This window comes from Pleurodeles waltl, chromosome 8 (genome assembly GCF_031143425.1).
Source record: "Pleurodeles waltl isolate 20211129_DDA chromosome 8, aPleWal1.hap1.20221129, whole genome shotgun sequence".
Taxonomy (NCBI): domain Eukaryota; kingdom Metazoa; phylum Chordata; class Amphibia; order Caudata; family Salamandridae; genus Pleurodeles; species Pleurodeles waltl.
The window spans coordinates 81,358,214-81,378,903 of record NC_090447.1 but is presented as its reverse complement, the minus strand read 5'-3'; the positions used below and the strand labels follow the sequence as shown (position 1 = coordinate 81,378,903).

The 20,690-nt window shown below is 41.0% G+C and overlaps 1 protein-coding gene across 2 annotated transcripts in view; it reads right to left on the bottom strand.

Annotated features, from left to right (window-relative positions):
* The window catches only part of ATG16L2 (autophagy related 16 like 2), a 288,242-nt gene extending 272,587 nt beyond the window's left edge, over positions 1–15,655 (bottom strand). For both annotated transcript variants that reach the window (XM_069203791.1, XM_069203793.1), the window contains exon 1: positions 15,485–15,655. In XM_069203791.1, the coding sequence (XP_069059892.1) occupies positions 15,485–15,623 (139 nt within the window). In that variant the 5' untranslated portion in view covers positions 15,624–15,655. The remainder of the gene's footprint in view (positions 1–15,484) is intronic.
* Between the last annotated feature and the right edge of the window lie 5,035 nt (positions 15,656–20,690).

Below are 20,690 nucleotides of genomic sequence, written 5' to 3'. Positions count from 1 at the left end.
GTGCACTACGTTGAATCCAGCAACCTTGTTTCCCAGTGAAAATGCTGAAATTGAGAACGCTGAAGACATCGAGCACGACTGTCTTCAGGTGACTGAATTTTGCACCAAACCAAGGCCTGATATCAAAGACACCCGATTGGAAGACAATGATCAAATCATTTTTGTTGATGGTTCATGTTTAAGAGATGCACTGGGTGTATTGAAAGCAGGGTACGCTGTATGTACTGTAACAGGTGTTCTGGAAGCCTCTTGGCTTCAAGGGGTTTACTCAGCACAGGTAGCAGAATTGGTAGCCCTTACTAGAGCTTGCCAACTTTCTGCATTGATGAAAGTTACTATTTACACTGACAGCCAATACGGATTTGGAATAGTGCATGATTTTGGACAATTGTGGTCACAGAGAGGCTTCATGACCTCTTCAGGATCACCAGTGAAAAATGGTGAAAGAATAAGAGAATTGTTACATGCCATTCAGTTACCAGGGGAAGTAGCAGTGGTGAAATGCAGTGCACACTCGAAGGGACAAGACTATGTTTCCCTGGGAAATGGATATGCGGATCAAGTCGCAAGGTTTTGCGCATTGAACTGTATATTGCTCAGGGATGAATGGAATTTGATAAGTGAACCAGAACTTGAACAAAGCGAAATATTTGCTCTAAAGGTTATAGATACAATGGACGAAGCAGAATGATGTCAGTGAGGATGTCAGTGAGGATGAGAAACTCTTGTGGACCAAATCACAATGTGTAAAGAGACTAGATGAATTATGGGTTTCAAGTGAAGGGAAATTCGTTCTTCCAGATAGCCTTTTGACACAGATAGCTAGATTTTACCATGGACAAGCTCATCTTGGGAGGGATGCCATGATTAGGTTGTTTAAAACTGATTGGTTTAACCCCAAATTCCGTCAAGTTGCTGAAGCAGTTTGCCACCGTTGTGTCATTTGCCAACAGATGAACGCAGGGAAGGGAACCGTAGTAAATTTGAGCCACATTGGAAGAGCAGGGGGTCCATTCAGCAGGATGCAAATGGACTTCATTGAGATGCCTGTGCATGGAGGCTTGAAGTATGTGTTGGTGATTGTGTGCATTTTTAGTCACTGGATTGAAGCATACCCTACACGCAGAAATGATAGTCTCACAGTTGCAAAACTACTCTTGAGAGAGCTAATACCACGTTTTGGATTCCCGATCTCTTTAGAATCAGATAGGGGAAGTCACTTCAATAATGAAGTAATAAAATTGCTTTGTGCAGCACTGAACATTGAGCAAAAGCTGCATTGTAGCTACCGCCCTGAAGCATCAGGTCTAGTGGAGCAAATGAATGGCACATTGAAATCAAGAATGGCGAAAATATGCGCATCAACAAACTTGAAATGGCCCGACGCATTGCCTTTGGTGTTAATGTCAATGAGAAACACCCCTGACCGAAAGACTGGACTGTCTCCACACGAGATTCTCATGGGCAGAGCTATGAGACTTCCAGTAGTTCCTGCAAATGCACTTTTGAATATTACAGATGATATGGTGTTAGACTACTGCAAAGGTCTAGCTGATGTGGTTCGCTCTTTCTCTCACCAGGTGGAGGCAACCACCTTGCCACCGATCCAATGTCCAGGACACACCCTGAAAGCAGGTGACTGGGTCGTGATAAAGAAGCATGTGAGGAAGTCGTGTTTGGAACCCCGTTGGAAAGGACCTTTCCAAGTGATTCTGACGACTACCACCGCTGTGAAGTGTGTGGGAGTTCCCAATTGGATTCACGCCAGTCACACAAAGAGGGTATTGTGTCCCACAGACGAGGAAGTTGAAGCGCTGAAGTTACCAGTACCTGATAACAAAGTGCCAAGCGCTGAGACAGAGCGAAAAAGAACTGAAAGCGAACAGGCAGAAATAGAGGAGGGAGAAATATTCTCTGAGGACGAAGCAACTGATTCCCTTGGGGAAGACCAAGGAGGAGCCTCAGAAAGCGACGAAGCAGCTGAAGGTAACAAAGAGCCTGAAGCAGCTGAAAGTGACAAAGAGCCTGAAGAAAGTAACGGTGACCAAGGGCTCGAAACAGGTGAAGAAGCAGGAGAGCCTGATCAGAGGAGGGCTTTCCCAGAAGCAGACGATACAGAAAAAGAAAAGGAAAACCTGATTGACTCCCCAGAAGGAGGGGACAAGGCAGAACAGAACAAAACTGCTCAAAATCCTTCAGAAGAGATTGCAGGTCCATCAAGTGGACCCAGTGCGAAAAGAAGACCAAGCATATCGCCAGTAAAATTAAGAACTAGAGAAGCGTTGAACGACAGTGAAGGGCCAAGAGTGAAAGAGAAAAGGAAGGAAGTGTCTGTCGTAGTACCAACACCAAGTGAAGAAAGGGACTTGGCCAAAGAGGAAAGTACCAGTGAGAAAGAATCAAAGAGAGATGCAAAATTGAAAAGAAAAAGGATACCGAGCAGAAGGTATTCCGGTCCGGAGTGGGCATACATAGCCAATAACGACTGGTCAGACGAATTCGTATCCCTCAGTCTCGAGAACGAAGAAGCAGAACTACACTTTGGAAACAAAAGTTCTATGGACTCTGTTGATTGAAGACATTGGTCACCTGATTGACTTTTCAACCGGCTAAGACATTGTTAACCTGATTGACTTTAAAACCGATTTTGAGACAACGCTGCTAACCGATAAGAGACTAAGCTGCTAAAGAAAACTGTGTGAACATTGAACTCGTTCAGCTTTGTAAATATCTGCGAAACCGCTTTGATAGAGTGCCTTCAACTTTTTGATTCTATACAGATCATGACTAGTTACACTACACAGGGGCGTAAAATGAAGTATTGTAAATACATGTGTATAGGTTTATTAATTGCATGCGTACTAATCATCGTAGTAATAGTTCTTGGAATGCATGGGAAGAATGAGAAAGAGACGAATGATGCTACTACTTCTAAACCTACTATTGTTACTGAATTAACCGCTCTGAAAAGACTCGAACAAGACGAGAGACACTTGCATGATAAAAAGGAACTTTCATCTAACGTTTTCTATCGCTTGCTGAGTGAGTATGTTGAGACCATGGATGCGAAAGATTGTTATGTGTGTACGCAAATACCTACCTTAGTAGTGGAAGGGGTAACATATCACAGCATGCCTCTTACATATGGAATTACATGTAGTATTATAGCTTCCAGATTTTATGGTCAAAAGGATATTCATTATTTCTACACTAATTATGATGTTACTTTTGCATATGTCCCCATAATAGGGCATTTGAGTAAAATAGCTAGAGATTGGTATGCCAAATTAATGAGGGAATTCTTTGAACCAATGTCACCTTTTCATACAGCTCACGCACATAGAGAGAACCTTACATGCTTGCTTTCACCAGTAGAAATAGAATTTTTAGATCGCACTGATGATAGGAAGAATGAAATGAAGGAGAAATTAGAGAGGGAATTACATGAAAGGACGTCTGTGGATAATTATGCTTTTGCTGCAATAAAAACACAAGGGAAAATAGCTTTAGATACATTGCATGTAGGCAGATTTTGTATACATAGATTTCAATCATATTATGACACAGTTTTTGTGGGAACGAGTGAATGCAAACATACGTACGCATTTCAATCTAAGTGGAAGTTCATGCTGAATGGACAAGATCCAGTTATTCCTGGAGTATATTATATTTGTGGACTCAACGCCTATTATCGTCTTCCTAAAGGATGGTATGGGAGGTGTTATTTGGGAATAGTGTTCCCAAAAGTTTACCAACTAGATGACTTAAAGAAATTTCCAAAGCTGTCTGAATCACATCGTGTTCAGAAAAGGGAGACAGCTTCTGGTGTGGTAGGAGACATATTTGGAGCATTGATTCCTTCAGTAGGAGTCATATTGAATGCAATCAAAATACGAAAGTTGTCTACTATTGTGGATAACATGCTGACAAAGTTTTCAGGAGCTATAATCCTGATGGATGCTGAACTTGCTGCAGAAAGAGCTATGACTTCAAAATCGGCTTGCCTTAGACATTCTTTTAGCAAAGGATGGTGGCGTTTGCAAAATGCTTGGTACACGTCACTGCTGTACTTATATACCAGACAGTAGTGGAAAAATTAGAACAATGCTTACGAACTTAACCAAAGAAAGCGTAGATTTGAAGGAATTGAAAGAGCCCGGAGTTTGGGAGAAGGTTGGAAAGGGATTTGCTTCTGTGGGAAATTGGCTCAGCAACGTTTGGAACGGATTGTTATTAAAGATAGTAAAGGGAATATTAATAGTATTAATTTGTTTATTAGGTCCTTGGGGAATATGGAAAGTTATTAAAATAATAAAAGCAAGGAACAAAAGAAAGAGAGAGGAGAAGATAGAAAACAAAATGGTGGAAATTTATAGAGAAAAATCAAAAGGGACTAAAAGAAAAAAGGGAATTGACCGAAGTGCCAAATTACTATACAGAATTTTAATGGAATAAAATTTGTGGGTAGACTTGATGTGATTACATAATTAGTCATCAGAGGAGGGATTGATGACGCAGAAAAAGAGGGTCCTACATATATTCATACATATTGCATAATCAAACTAATAATATAGAGTGATGTTAGTAAAAGAAATAATATACGAGGGAAAATGTGCCCTCGGGGTAGTTCGCCATCATTGTAAACGAGCTTTATTAATCATGAAGTATTGAAAATGTAGTAATCCGTCATAATCGCAAATGTATGCCATGATTTCTTGTTTGAAAACTGTTTTGCTTAGCTTAAATTTAGTATAGGCTTTGGCCTAGTTGCTTGGCTTCAAATTCTAACTGCGTGATTCTTTTTTTTCCTTGAACTAATGAAACATATATTCTTGCTTGAAGTTGTATTTTTCCAGTAGAAACTGGCTGGTACACTTATCTCCAAGGTTTCGTGCTAGGCCGGTTACATCCCCTTTGATACAAGGTCAGTCTCTGCAGGTGTGGACAATGAAGGTACAGATAGTAAAATAATTGGCAAACCATGAGACAATTTGTGTTCCAAGGCTCCAAGGCTAATGTATGCACAAATAAGTTCTAGTAAAAGACAATTTTTCATTGGACAATTTGAAGCCAACCTATGAACCCTCCAATGGAAGACCCTGCAGAATTTGGAATGTTTCTTACTTAAACTCACCGGACAAAGAGAAGTCAGCCATTTTCCTCGATGCCAGTTTGAAGCCTGATGCCAGACTCCATTTTGGACGACACCCTGATACCCTTTTCTCTATTCGAGAGAAAGAGACTTAAGAATTCTCACCCTAGAGACTTTAACTTTGATTTGCCCAGTCTTGCCTATGCAGTAACTTTGCCCCATTCTCCTTGCCGCTGCAAGGAAACTTGCCCTTAACTTTGCCCCTTCTAAACTTGCCCCATGCTGATCAACCGGTACCTGAAGGACGAAGACTTTTCTTGAATGCTGATTGTATTTGGTAAATATGAAAGGATAAATGTATTATGCATTGTGTTTTTCCTTTTAGGTACCAACTGCTATTTTGACAGAGCCCTAGCTAGAAGTTTTCCAAATTTGTGTGACTAAATTCGTTTCGCATGAAGCCCCACATGCCAATGCTAATTAGAGGTTAGTCGAGGTATTCATTCAATGTATCATGAAGAATTGAAATCTTGTTATGCTGACCGAATGTATGCAATTAGTCAAATACAGTTAGTCACATTGGTGATTTGCATTGCTATAACAGAGTGTATCATCATCCAGATTTTGCGTAGATTGCGTTTCTTCCACCGTTATGGACAGCTAGTAATGTTCATATACATATATCAATTGGTGTTGAGACATATATATATCGTGCTAGCTTTGTTAATATAGGGAAATAAATTCACTAACTTTTAATAAACTGGTGTGGTTATTCATGACTGAAAGGTCATGGTGCGCCGAAACACAAACTGTTATTGATTTCTGATGTGCTATATTGACCTATTAATTGGGTATTGATTACCGATTACAGTAGTTATTGATTATTGATCTGAGTGACTCGACTATTTTAGGATGAGGAGAGCCCGACTCGGTTAAAAGATTCACCGACCTCCAACGTGTCCAGGTACAGGTAATTTATAAGGGCTGGACGCGTTAGCAGCAAGCAAGCAGAAACGGTATAATGATGTTCTGCGCTCCGGGCAAGGAAGCATTTCACTTGGCAACACTGCTTAATTTGTAAATAAAAACGTGCCGGTGCCCAAAGCCTTCCTCTTAAACGCGAGGCTGCTGCAATTAAATGTGCGAACACGGAATACTGAGGCGGCGAAATCCTGAAGCCCTCTTGGGCCTCTTCAATCCATTTAAAGCACCTCCCTGCCCCTTCAGCTCACTCCTGCAGTTTTCTGCTTTCTCCCATCCTGACGCTTTTTCGTTTTTCTCTTCCTCCGTCTTTCCCATATGTGTCTTTTGCTCGCAGCAAATGCTTGAGGCAGAAGAATAAGCGCCGGCCCTCAAAAACAAGTGACGGTGCTCACCGGAAACAACAAGCACAAATTAAGCACTGCTTGGGAATGCTCCCAGATGCGTAAAGAACATTCGGGTTTTTTTTTTTTTTTTGCTCCTTTTTCTGTGATTGGGCATAACCTGGGCCTTAACTACTTGTGTCCAGAAATAATCCCCGTTTTTCCCCGGCCCGGAATTGCCAATCCTTGCAAGAGGAGGGTATACTATGTGAGCCCCGAATGACTGTGATACTGGGCAGGGGCGATAAAAAAAAGTTAAAAATTAGGATTAACATTTACAACACAAAATTAAGTTAATGCACTCTCCAATTCTCCAAAAAAATTAGCCATGTGAACCAAAAAAAAAACCATAAATTAGTCATCACAGAGTTCGAAAATGGAAAGGACTTTAGTCCGTAATGTATTAGAAGAAGATATTTGAATGATGTCACACGGGTCGTACTTCAAAGACCTGGGAGGACACCGACCTTGTGAAAAACGCAGCAAAACAGACCTGTAGAAATTGAGAGTACAGTGAAACCAAGCAGGCCTGGCATCACTTCAGAGGGCGCTCTTCCAGCCGGTGGCAACCGAGTAACAAAGCCAAGGGTAATATACCCCTCAGTACAGAAGAGGGAAATCCTGCTTACTGGATACAATCAGTCTGTGGGATTCAAGTGGCCGTAAAAGTGCCCTCCATGGTAAATGCTTTACTGCCATCTATATCCGTGTTACAAACAGCGTTTCCTATCCAATAAATTAATAATACTCTCATAGGATAGATAGCGCGGGCACCTCAAGACATGGCTTTTTGAGCAGTAAACGGCAACCCTTCCCCCCCCCCCCCCCCCCCTTTCAGCGCCTTGAGACCCTAACGGGTGAGTACTGCGCTGCATACATTTTTTGATTGATTGGCCATATCACCAGTTGATGCTCAAAATATCATGTGCTAAATAAGCCGCAGAGCACTGAATTAAAGCACTCCTGCAGGACTCCCTTGGCCAGCAGCCATGTCTAGTGTTTCCCTGCACCATAGTGCCTTGAGTCTGCTCTCCCATCCAGCAGGAGCAGCAGGGGCAGCACTGCGGGCACACTGGGTGAGTTCGCCTCCCCCACTTCTGGCTTTCCTGGCTAGCTTCCTTCAGTAAGAGGCTAGCTTGCTTGTGGCACAAGTCGTGACCCAAGACCCTCGCAGGCTGCCTGCGCCTCTTACTACAGGCGAAATGATCCAGCTACCACCCAACCAGCAGCATGGCGAAAAGCAGAGGTACTTCTAGGGCAGACCCAAAATGTGAAAGCCACTTACAACAAGCAGAAGCTTAGATGGGTCCACTGGGGTAGGCCAGAGCAACTAATGACTACAGGAGGGACCCAAAGTTCCTTTTAAAGTATTTTTTCCATGATATAATCTCTGGTATACTGCTACCTCCGAATTTCTGCAAGACCTAAATAGATGAAGCAGTAAGATCAGCGCAAATAATTCAGCTGTGGGGCGCTTGCCTCTGAATTTTATGGCAAGACAGGAGGCGAGCATTATGCATCAACCCTTTTATTCACCACTTCAAAGCAGCAGCCTTTAAAATTCCATATTAGAACCAAATATAAAACATAAACACAATAGAACTTCTAGTCCACAAATAATTCAGCTGTGGGGTGTTTGCCTCTATGATTTTTCAAAGCAATGATGAAGCAAGAAAGGGGGTGGGCAGGCATCAGAAACCCCCAGAAAAACAATCTGCACCTCTAAGCACTGTCTCTGAAGAGTAGAAAAAGCAAGTAGGGCCCAGCTCCCCGTTCAGTGCTCTGAGGTTTCTCAGTCTGACCCTTTTATCCACTTTTTACTTTGACAAATGCTTGTTTGCTTGTTAAACCCTCATTCAACCATGCCAATGAAACATTTGGGAACTTTAATTTTAACCAGAGTTTATTTTTCAGGCAACTCTCACAACTTTAAGAGGCTGACACCTCCTGCTCGAGCAGCCACCATGGCGCTGGTTAAAAAGTGTCCATGAGTAAAACTAGTGCAACAGCTCCTGCCCTTTTAAACAATCGTTTCCATCATAGAAGCCTTTTACATCCAAGTATATTTCTGATCACTCCTTTAGCATTCACTAATTACAATCTTTCTAAAAAAAAAAACAAATCAGACCCTTTTATCCTGTCCAACTATATAGCCCCCATCTCTACTAACCCTTCAGTTCCAAATACTCAAATGACTGGCAGGTGGGAAACATCAAAAATACTGAGACAAATACCCCTCCGGAGATCACACTGAACCTGTCTGCCCCCTACATGGAACTAAATCATACCTATTAGCCCAATGACAAGAAATCCTAACACACAAGGCAACGGCAAGACAGTTATGTCTGTACACTTTAACTTACCAGCAACTTTGACACCATAGATCACAGCATTCTACTTACTAGATTGGGCACTTACTTTTGAATAGTGAGCCTCACCTTGAAATAGCTTCTACAAAAAATGAACTCAACAAACTCTGAACATTTGTCTAAACCTTGAACACTGCAGTGAGAAGCTCCACGGGTTCTCATCCTCCCCCAACCTGCTTCATTTTTAACTTTCTTCACTTGCTCATATGATTCCAATATCATGCAATTTTAAGTGTAGACAACTAAAACACAACTTTCATAGGCCAGAAAACCTGAATGGCCAAGTAGCAGTCCAAGAGCAGTTTCAACAACATTACCACCTGCGTTAAAGATTTCCATAAAAAATTGTTTTGGGGAGTTCAAATCTGAAATCCTGAATATCTGTCAATCAGTCCCAGGGTTCTACCATTTGAGTGGCCTCCATGTGTTGGACAAACACAACCACACCTCTTATAAAAAGAACACTGAAGTCATTTTTGATGAGAAGTTATTCTTCAGCCACAAATTAATATATTACCCAGCAATCTAATTACTAAGTCAAGCTTGGCAAAACATGGCCTTGTATCCCTTGATGAATGCTCAGACCCTCCTTATTGGGGCTCTGGTAATCTCTCACCTTGTTAATGTATGCATTATGTACATGATATTTTCATAGAACAGCTGTAACCAAAAAGACAGTAGAGCACTGTACAGGCTCAAATGAAGGCATACAGTCAACAAATAGAGAGGTATCTGGTTAGTGGAGTGCTACTAAATTGTAAGGTAGTGTTCGAGGTGTGTTCAACTCTTTCCTAAACTGAAGCAGCATTGGGACGGTCCTTGTTTATAGGGATGTTGTTTCAGATCACAGACAACTAGGTGGAAAAGGCCTAATGCATTGTTTTTTTTTTTTTTAATTTTTCTCATATAATTTGGTCTCCAGTCTGATGGTGGTCTGGTTGTTGGGTGGGGGAACAAGAGTAACCATAGGTGGTGACTTGTGTGCAAGATAATTGGTTGTGCTGGTCACAATGGCTTGGTAAACGGTGCAGCTGGTTTTGAAGATGGTGCAGGCCAGTCACAGGAGCCAATGGAGTTGGATTAGGATAGGATTGATGTGATTATACTTCTCAAGCCCCTCAATGAGACCTGCTGTAGCGTGTAGGATACACTTAAGGGCTGCCAGTGTACAGTCTTGGAATCCATTAAGCATGGTGTTACTAAAATCCAGATGTAGGGGCTTGAGAACTTGAACAGCAGTCTTCAAGGTGCATTCTAGAAGATTAAGTTTCACTTTACTTAAAAAAGTGAGCCAGTACCAGGCCATCTTTGTTTGATGTTTATTGGGAACTACCTTCTGAGTATCCCCAGTCGTCCCTTCCTCAGAAAAAAACAGTAACTACTAATTAAAACAGCAAATGTGGTTTTGACCACGTCCAGTGTTCTCTATAAGCATTAGAGCAGCTCCTCATCAGCAGGAGGCCTTAATTTAAGGCACTCACCATAGACCACTGTGCCATCAACAAACCACACCCAGACAACCTGCAAGACCACAATGTTTGTTGCATGATGTGGCGAGTAGGATTGTTGTGTAGCCATTTTAGTTATAGCTTCATACAAGTTATTTTAGCAAACTAGGCCTTCTGCTGTGCACTTTAACCTAGACATATTTTACTCAGCTTTGGTTTGTTATTTTAACAATAGCCACATTTGCAGTCTTGTTTTATTTTCTCTATCTAGATGTTCTTTGCCTAGGCCAGCACTGCGTTCTTAAACAAGACATTTCTTTCACTCTGTGCTTTTCTCAAGGCTGCAGTAACATAGGTCGCCGGCAAAAGTGGTACGCTTTGTCTCTTATGTTCATAGAAACATACACACTCTTACGTGGGGATCCTTTCTTGGAACAACTGCTGTTTTATTATAGAAACACTACTTTGACCCATGTACATTAGAGGGTGATTCCAGCCAGATGACCACGACTGTCTGCGGATTGCTTCGCTGCAGCTGCTTATGTAGACTAGAGGCCTCTTGCTCAGGTATGAGGGATGATGTCTTCCCAGGGGGAACCTGAAGGGCAGAATTAGAGCTTAACATGCTGTGCTCTAACATAGCCTAGATAGGACTATTCTTAACGATCGAAGTGACAATATGGTAGCGTTATTTTTATGCTTTACTCTCCTTGGCACAATTTTAATCTTGTCATGCTTCAGCGTCCTAGTTATTGCATTAAATGCTTTATTATCTAAGATGCAGTTAATTCAATAAAACCTTATTGAACTATGTTCTGCCTCTGATTGGCCTTGCATATGTGAGACTAATGTAACTGAGAGAAACGGATGAGATCTGAGTGACCACAATTTCTCTGAGGAGTCAATTGTGTCATGTGCTCGGTTGCCCAATCATCCCTACTCTTGGGTGGAGATGAGGCACTGCTAGTTAGCCGGAGCAAAACCCGGATTAGGCTGGCAGGTGTCACCTGTAATGGGTTCAGACTCAGTCCCCCACAGTGCAAGTGATCCTGCCGCCCGAATCCAGTAGTCTCATTAGGATAATGAGAGCCTACGCAACAGGATAAGGCCTATAATTCACTATGGTTAAGTGGCCCTTATTTAGAGAACAAAAACCCATGACAACTGCTGTGTCTAATACGCCTCATGACTAAGAGCCTTAAATAAAGTCTGGGGGAGTGGGACAGCAACCAAAAAGTGGTGGACGTCCATCTGCCATTTTTAGATTGCCATTGACATCAATGCACTCTTAATACGGTGGACAAGACAACAGGCACTTTTTGGCAGAAGTGCCACATATTAAGGTCGTAACTCTTCTAGTGTTTAGAGCCTGAACTTTCAGTTTTGGCTACTGACCTGGTCTTGCAAGTCTGTGGAACTTCAGTTACATAGTGGGTCGAGGCAGCACTACCTGTGTAGCAGAGTTCAGTTCGCAGCTTGGGTTTGCAACAGAAAATTAAAAGTTTGTAAGGCAAATTGTAGTACTAGAAATAATAATTACTTTATGATATTGGATCAAGTGAAATGTCATAATATTTGCAACATTTATTGTCAGGAAATGATTAAGGATATCCGGATGATAAACAATAATGACAGAGTGAAATCCGTGAGTCATTCTTTAAGGGAGACGTGAATGATTTAAAAATAATCCTGAATAAAATGCATGAATCATTCTTTATGGGAGTCACTAATGGTTTCTATAAAAATCATGGGCCCAATTTCACTTTTGCATGCACATCATGGATTTAAAAAAATCTAGATTCAGATTTGCAAAATTAAGATCTGCAGATTAGTTCCTGTGCAAATCTGAAAATCTGCAAACTGTGCATGTTTTTATGCTTGCAAACAACCACTGGTATGCACAATTGGATGTTCCCAGAAAACATCAAATGAAGGAGTGATGCAGACTGTATGAATGTCCATAGCCATAACTTTGCTGTTACTCACAAACTTTTGCAATGCTTTTACACACATCCACACGTTTTCCCTTGAGCCTGTGCAAATACAGACAGGTCTCCTGCAGAAACTGCAATAAAGGTCTTCGAATAGCCACAATTTTGATGACGCAAGGAGGAACGGGAAGTCTTCACACAAGAAACTAATTTCCATATGAAGAAAGGTGTAACATATGAACTTGTACATGTATCTTAACACCTGACGAGCAGATTTTCCACAGTGTCAAAGTTCACAAACTCACATCAGGAAATAAATAAAAATCATTGGCAAAGCCAATAGGACTGCAGTGCTTTTTTTTTTTTTTAGGAAATGGGTCCTGCCCTATTATTGTGAATAGATAATCACACACAAATAGGCAGACAGACCCATGTGTACACAAAGAGCGATGGATAGTCAGAAAGAAACCATGGGGCCAAATCACAAACCGAAATATGTATCAGTCAGCAATGTACTCATATTGGATCCCCCTACGTTTGGAATCGATCAAAGTAAATGAAAAATAGTCCTGGTAGCATATGACAGTTGTAGTTTCTACACCAGCTCAATGCACAAAATGCATGCGAGCAGATTTTCTACTAGGTAGGTACAAGGTAGATTCTACTTGTACAAATGAGGAAGTGTCACATTGTTTTCGATTTCTCCCTTGAAAAGTATTTCGCGGTCATCGACATTAAACATGAGTGTTTTCCTCCTGACTTCCTCCAGAAATGGCACTTACTTGTGCCATTCACACGAGTAAAATATGTGGGGGGGATGTGAGGGGGCGGGGTGAAAAACTACCTTCAAACTCTCTGTGAAGACAATCACACTTTTAAGGCCATATGTGTTCCCTGGCGAACCCCACTGACACGCCAACATTCTCATCCTGCTCCTGCGTCTGTACACTAGGGAAATCCACCCCAGCGGTGGGGCCTCCGTATTCGTAAATGCAATCTACCGGAGTAAAATTCAACCAGTTTAGATTATGTGAATAAGGTGCCGAATGTATTCAGACTCATTGATGTTTTGGTGCACCTAGTAACACAAACATGTTTATAAATCAGGCCCCTAATTTGAATATAAAAAGGAGCAATAGACCAAGAAAAAAATAATTATGTATAAAAAGTTTAACCGTGTTTGCTCTTATGTGATTCTTGAAGTGTACCTTAATAGTGCTCCAGTTTAAGTTGGTGTGTTCATCAGCTAAAAAGAACACTTAAGAGGAGTGTCACCGCTGTCACCGTTAAAGTACATTGCAATTACCACTTTACACGGGATTTAGGCCAAACCTGCGTAAGGATGGAACCAAGAGTTTTTTTTTTTTTTAATATTCCTTAGTGTAAACTGGATAGCACATGTTGTGTGGGCAGGCAGTCAAGCCGCTACCTGCAAAAACGTACTTAAGAGTCTTGCCCAGTGTTTAATTTGAACCGGCACACTTATTTTTGAAGGCCAGCACTTATTTTTCTGCCTCAAGCATTTACTGCGAGCAAAACACACACATATGGGAAAGAACGAGGAAAAGAAAATCGAAAAAAGCGACACACAAGGAGAAAGCTGCAAAAGTGAGCTGAAGGGGCAGGGAGTGTCTGTAAACGGATTAAAGAGGCCCGAGATGGCTTCAGGATTACGCTCCTCCGTATTCCGTGCTCGCACATTTAATTGCAGCGTCCGCGCATTTAGGAGTTTAGGTTTGGGCACCGTCACATCTTAATGTACAAATTAAGCACTGGTAACCTAAATAGGTATACCCAGTAAAACAAAAAAGACACAGAGTTGAACATGATGAGTTTAATTCGTGAAATGACTGCGTTGGCACTTTATACCTTTTCGTGTGTTTGATCGAAAATGTGAATGCAGTACATTTTTATATTGACTTGGATGGATTTGTTTTGCGTTACTCCCAAAAGGTGTGCTATAAGCAAGAGCTGTGGCGTGTGTTACCCTTATTACGAGTTTTGGAAGGAAGGTGTTGCAACGCCTTGACTTTTTAAACCCAGGGGTAATCCGCTGGTGGTCTGAGGCGGGGACAGAAAGCAAAAACATGCGGATGAAGGGAGTGTGCGGTGGCTTGGGCAAAAACAAGCCATTACCACAGCTTCTGCGGCAGATTACCAGTCCGCGTTCTTACATGTCACTGCTCTGAAATAAATGGTCACACCTGCATGTCTTTGCAATCACACGTTATTTTAAAATACCAACAATGCAGCAAATTAAATCAGGGCTATTCTATAAATGCATTTTGTGCCCAGGTCATGCACTTTAAGTTAGATGCGTAGAGGAATATAAAGGGTGTACTGTTGGGCCACTGGACGTTAAAAGGAGGATACAGCATGTGGGGGGGGGGGTTAGTTAAGGGACAGTCGGGGTATGCACCCTAGGGCAAGGTTCTGCAAAGTCGGCCCTGTAGAGCCGGGTCCAGGCCAGGTTTTTAGCATATCCAGATTTAGAAAAATGTAGATTTCTGAAACATCTTTTTTCTAAATGTGGATATGCTAAAAACCTGGCATGGCCCCGGCTCTCCAGGACCGACTTTGCAGAACCCTGCCCTAGGGGAAGGGTGGGCAAGCACTTTAAGCAAAAGGGTGGCATTCAAAAACAAGTGTTAACCAAAAATGTACTCAGAGTATGGGTTTCCACTCCATCCAATGCTGCGTCTAATTTCAGGAAGTAATAAATAAACAGGAACATTCCTCAAAACCCAACCATGGCATACAGAGGAACAAATACACAGATAGGAAAACAATTATGTTGGTAGACCAATGCAGATGTACAGTGGCATAAGTACACGAACATGCAGACAAAGACGTGCATGGATAGACACACAGGGAGCCTCGCCCTTACTGCGTTTCTGCTTTCTGCGTCCGCCTAAACAATGAGAGGAGACAATGCAGGATTTGTTTTCGAGCACAAGATTTGTATTTCCCTATCATTAAATGTAGCTTTAAAGTCAGACACCACCCTCAGAAGGGGTCTGGCACCATGAAACCGGCAGCACCAAGTCTTCAGGTTTGCACATAGTAACGCCACCCCCCGCTAGAATGATGGTGCTTTCACAATCAGGCATTGCTCTAACAAACTTTTTTCACTAAAATGTTTGGATAATTTTAAGTTCCTGGGCATGGACATGCATTGCTTGCCTTCGGTTTCGGGACAGGTTGTTACAACGCTGCGCTGAACCGGGTCCAAACAAGGGGCTGGAAGGGCTGCGCTGAAATCAGGGGATGCATTACTCACAGGACTGGAACACTTGCTCGTAGCGCGCTTTCTGTGACCGGTCCCGCTGCTTCAGCTGCACGGTGATGTGCTGCTTCCAGCAGGGCAGCGCTCGGTGCCCGGTGAGCCGGGGCTGCAGGGTCCAGTCCAGGGCTGCCATGGCACTGACAGCGGGTAACACTGGCCGTGCGGTGCGAGCAGGGCCATGGACATAGTAAACGGACTACGCATACTCGTCTTCCCTCCTCAGTCAGGTGATGCGGAGCCAGGCCTGCTTTCAACTACAAAACCAGCGCCCATGTTTGAACGGCAAAAAATTCCCTCAAAAATCTAAATATTCAACGCCAGTGAAGGCAGTGAACAGTGTAATGTAAACCTTTTGAAATTTCTCAACATAAAATAAAAATATCATGTAGAATTTAAACTCATTCAAAAATATTTTTTTTAAAATCTGTGGTAATTTTTCAACTCCATATATATATATATATATATTTCTGTGTCTGTGTCTAGATTGAGAAATAACTAGATAAGCTTGATAACTTTTAGACTCCAGGCAAATATTGATGTGAAACTGAACACGTAGGGCATGTGGTTAGAAAGATGTACATGCTAAGAACAGCCATTGTATTACCTGAAAGGCTTCCCTCACTAGTCCACTGCGATCTGCCCCAGTCTCTCGTTTGTTTCGGCAGCACATTGTTCGGGGGAAACAGCTGCTCCCTGTGGGGAATCTTCTGACCAATGTTTTTCCAAGTAAGGGGATTTCCCGGGCAGTTCCACTTAACTACAAACAGTGGGGGTAAACATAAAGGTAACAACCAAAAAATAATAATTTTAATTTTGTGACACCTTTAATGCAGTTAGCCTACTTTTACGACAATGCATTCATAAAGCAAGTTACCTTTAAACACATAAAGAGCCATAAGAAAATAGTCTGTTTAATTATGTTTTTATTAATATCACCCCTCTGATTCAATTGGGTCAGTCTATATAAAATAAACAACCACATTACGCTCTCCTCACATGGCTAGTCTTCTACGTCATGAGACGGAAAGGGCGACGTTCGGCACGTGCGCGCTGCCCTGTCTCTTTTCTTCAGTTAAGCGTGAAACGCGGTTATTTTTTGTAAATAACTGCTCCGCGAACAGCCGTTGGTAGGGCCAATAAGCAGGGCTTTACTGTGGCCACGCAGAGAAGCGCAGGCATGCATACATGTACTTCAGCCCGCCAGCTCACTAAAGCTAGTGTTACGTGCTAGGAATGTATTTTCTTAGAAGGTATTTGCTCGGACTTGTGTCATGTAGAGTCTTGTGGCTTGATATAGAACCTGATCGTGCGTGAGAGGGTACATAGGGGGACGTTGGTCTGTCTGCTCCTTTATAAGCCTACTACTGGATTAAACATATTATTATTCGAACTTCGCATTGTGGATTTTTCAACACAACAGCTATGTCTTTACCAGTTATTGATGGTGGTGTGATGTTGGTAGAATTGGTGATAGTGGTATAATGGCGTTGATAGTGGCAGTTTCAATTGTGCTATTGGTGCTGTGGTATTTAGGCAATTGCGTATTAATGGTGGTATCCGTGGTGGTAGAATTTGTGCTATTGGGGGTGGTGGTTGTATTCACATATATTCATACATAAAGGGAGTGGAACACACTGTTGTGCCCTCACATATGTACCACTATTCTTTCGGTATATTATTCGAATCAAAACATTATATAGGCAGTTGTTGATTAATCAATGCTCAGATACATTTCAAGTGAATGATTAAGAGTATTTTGATTTATTATCAAATACTTACAAATAGTTTAAAACCTTGAAAATAACTCTGCCAACATGTGTTTACAGTGCCCTTGACCGCTCTCTTAAGGTTGAAACAAAAGAAAAAAAGGTTTAAACAAATGTCACATAGACAAATTCCTATCCTATTGAGAGAGCGTAGCTTTATATTACATATTATAGACGTGCAATGCTTATGATTAACAATGCTGTATTAAATAAAATATTCATTGAAATATATTCATTAACATAAGGGATTTTATGTGTGTGTAAACTAATGTCAACTATAAGAAATAATGGTTCATAGGTTGCTAAAACTGTGCACATTAAAACGCATAAAACTGCATTCATTAGAACTCATATATCTTAAGTTAGCGTGAGTCAAGCAAAGCTGTGTAGCTCTCATATTAAAGTGTATTTTTCTGTCTCTTCAGTGTACTGACTTGCAAAAGACCATGACCCAGCGATTGTTCTTTTTTCCTTACTTATTTGATACAATGCCCAACTCTCTCATCCGCATGCTAGTAGCTTTTAGTTTAGAGTTATGTGCTTCGAAACATTATTGGACACTTCCAAGGACGATGGAGCGAGAAGAAGAGAACTTTTGACCTGATACGTGCAAAGACAATGACGTAACCCCGGATGAGCCACCTACGAAAATACGTCAATTACGATGACCAATTAGAACATGATGAATTATCAAAAATGACAAAATGCATTACTTAATGTATAATTTGATAGGTTAACAATGGTGGGGTGTATTGACTGACCAATAGAATTTTGGGGGAATGAATCACGAGAAAGGGATAAAAACCCATGACACAGGAAACAGACAGCTCATTAGGTAGGGAATGATATCGATTGCGTCTCGAAACTCTGTCACTCTATTTGGTGACCTGAGACTTAGAGAAAACCATCCTTGCCCATTAGACTGCCCCTTACACTTTTCTCCTTATGAGGAGAGTGTCTTTGCCTTTTAACTTAGATAGACTGACGGCGATCTAACTGATGTCCTGAAGACGAAGACTAATCCTGAATGCTGACCTAATCAGAGGAGGGTAATTATAATGTTGCTAATGAAAATTCATTTATTTGCCTTTTCTTTCTAGGTACCAACTGCTGTATGTTTTTGATTAGAGACCTTAGTTAGATGTTTTCCAAATTGGTGTTCAAATTGTTTTGCATGAAGCCCAACATGCTAATGCCAATTAGAGGTTAGACGAGGTATTCATTTGACTGACAAACCGACGTGACTGACGTGATGCTATGCTGAACTTGTATCTTAGAACTTTCGATGTATTGTGATCTGGTTATACCCATCTGATTATCTATGTTTCTGATTTTTGCATTCTTGAAAGCTTATTGTGGTTGTCATCTTGTAACTGTGCTTATATGCTTCTTGACTTTGAGATTGATGCATTTGCTATTAGATTGTAATCAATAGGGAATAAAACTCATAAAACTTAATTAAGGTGTGGTTATTCATGACTGAAAGGTCATGATTGCGTCAAATGTTTATTAAATGTCTGGAGCGGGATATATTTTGGTGTTAAGTATTGGCAATGTTATTGACATATTAATTGGTGTTTTGATCAGTTATCTCGTCCTACGGTGTCTCACCACTGGGCCCAAAGATTCATTGGCCTAAAACGAGTCCTGATGTGTATAAATTAACATAGACGGACGCGTTAACACTATCAACATCTTATCCATATAAAGAATAACTACAGAGTACACAGATCAACAAACTGTATGCACATCCATCAAGGTAACATAGGGCATTCATTAAATATCTCGCCTATACTTAGTTGTAAAGCACATATCTAAATTCAGTTTAGTCATTATTTGCTAAGCTATGTTTTGAGCAGTCTTACCAGAAAGAGACACAAGAATATTTCGTTATAAGAGGCCTGTAGAACTAAAATGAAAGGGAGATTTTTCATTGTGAATTACCCTCAATTCATATAATGGATAACTAATGCAACTTCAAAAGTTGTTGTGAAGTAAAACTCTTCCCTTAGGATTTTAGATGTAGGTAATCCTTTATTCCAGCCCGCACAGGAGTCTACAGAATCTCCGCAAATCTACCATCATAAATTAGCTTCTTGACCCATGCGCGAGTCAAGAATCTCATGACACAACACATCCATCAAGGTAACATAGGGCATTCATTAAATATCTCGCCTATACTTAGTTGTAAAGCACATATCTAAATTCAGTTTAGTCATTATTTGCTAAGCTATGTTTTGAGCAGTCTTACCAGAAAGAGACACAAGAATATTTCGTTATAAGAGGCCTGTAGAACTAAAATGAAAGGGAGATTTTTCATTGTGAATTACCCTCAATTCATATAATGGATAACTAATGCAACTTCAAAAGTTGTTGTGAAGTAAAACTCTTGCCTTAGGATTTTAGATGTAGGTAATCCTTTATTCCAGCCCGCACAGGAGTCTACAGAATCTCCGCAAATCTACCATCATAAATTAGCTTCTTGACCCATGCGCGAGTCAAGAATCTCATGACACAACACATCCCCATCCTTTTACAATTTATAAAATATTAAGATACAGCACAATAAGTAAGTAACAATTCCTAATTGCATTCTATAATACATTCGAATACACTAAAAGTATACACTATAATAAATACCAACCAATACCCCCTTTATGTGATAAATAAATAAATACATTTTGTAAATAAATAATAATAAAATACCTAAAAAGCGAAAATCCGTAGATGTTCATTTCATATAATTATTCAAGTATACAGGTTTTGTTTTACAGTACGTTCACTTTTGCACTGTGTTTCATTGTGTTTCCCTTCTGCATTCGCCTGCTTCACTTCTACATTCTCCTGCTCCCCTTCTGCATTCTCTTGATCCTCTCCACCACCATCACGTTTCTCTTCCTGATCAATTCTTCCTCTAGCATCACCATCCATCTTGTATCCTTCTACCTCCAACCATTCAAATCCTTTTTTTTTAAATCTCTGGCACCTATTCAGATTTGTTGCTCCTCGCCAGCCGTCTTATGTGCCACACCTTTCCATCATTCAATCTGGCCTCATTTATAAACACATCTTCAACCTTCCAGGGGCCTAGAAATTCATACCTGGGTATCCTTAGTGAATGGTACTCTACCCCTCATAATGGTAAAAGGACTATAACCTGTAACCCATTGTGTCATACAACACATTCAAACCATTTTCCTTATCATCACATCATTATTGAATTTTTCCTTCTGCTATCTGCATTTTGAAGGGCATTCTTAATAACGCTGTTGAACAACACAACTTCACCATTTCCTTCTGGATGATAAACTGATGTACACTTATTTTCCACCCCATTACGTTGGGGAAATTCCTCTACCTCTGTTGCTCGGAATTGTGGACCGTTATCTGTAATTACCTTTTATTCCCTCTTGAATAGTTCATCTAGAAATGCA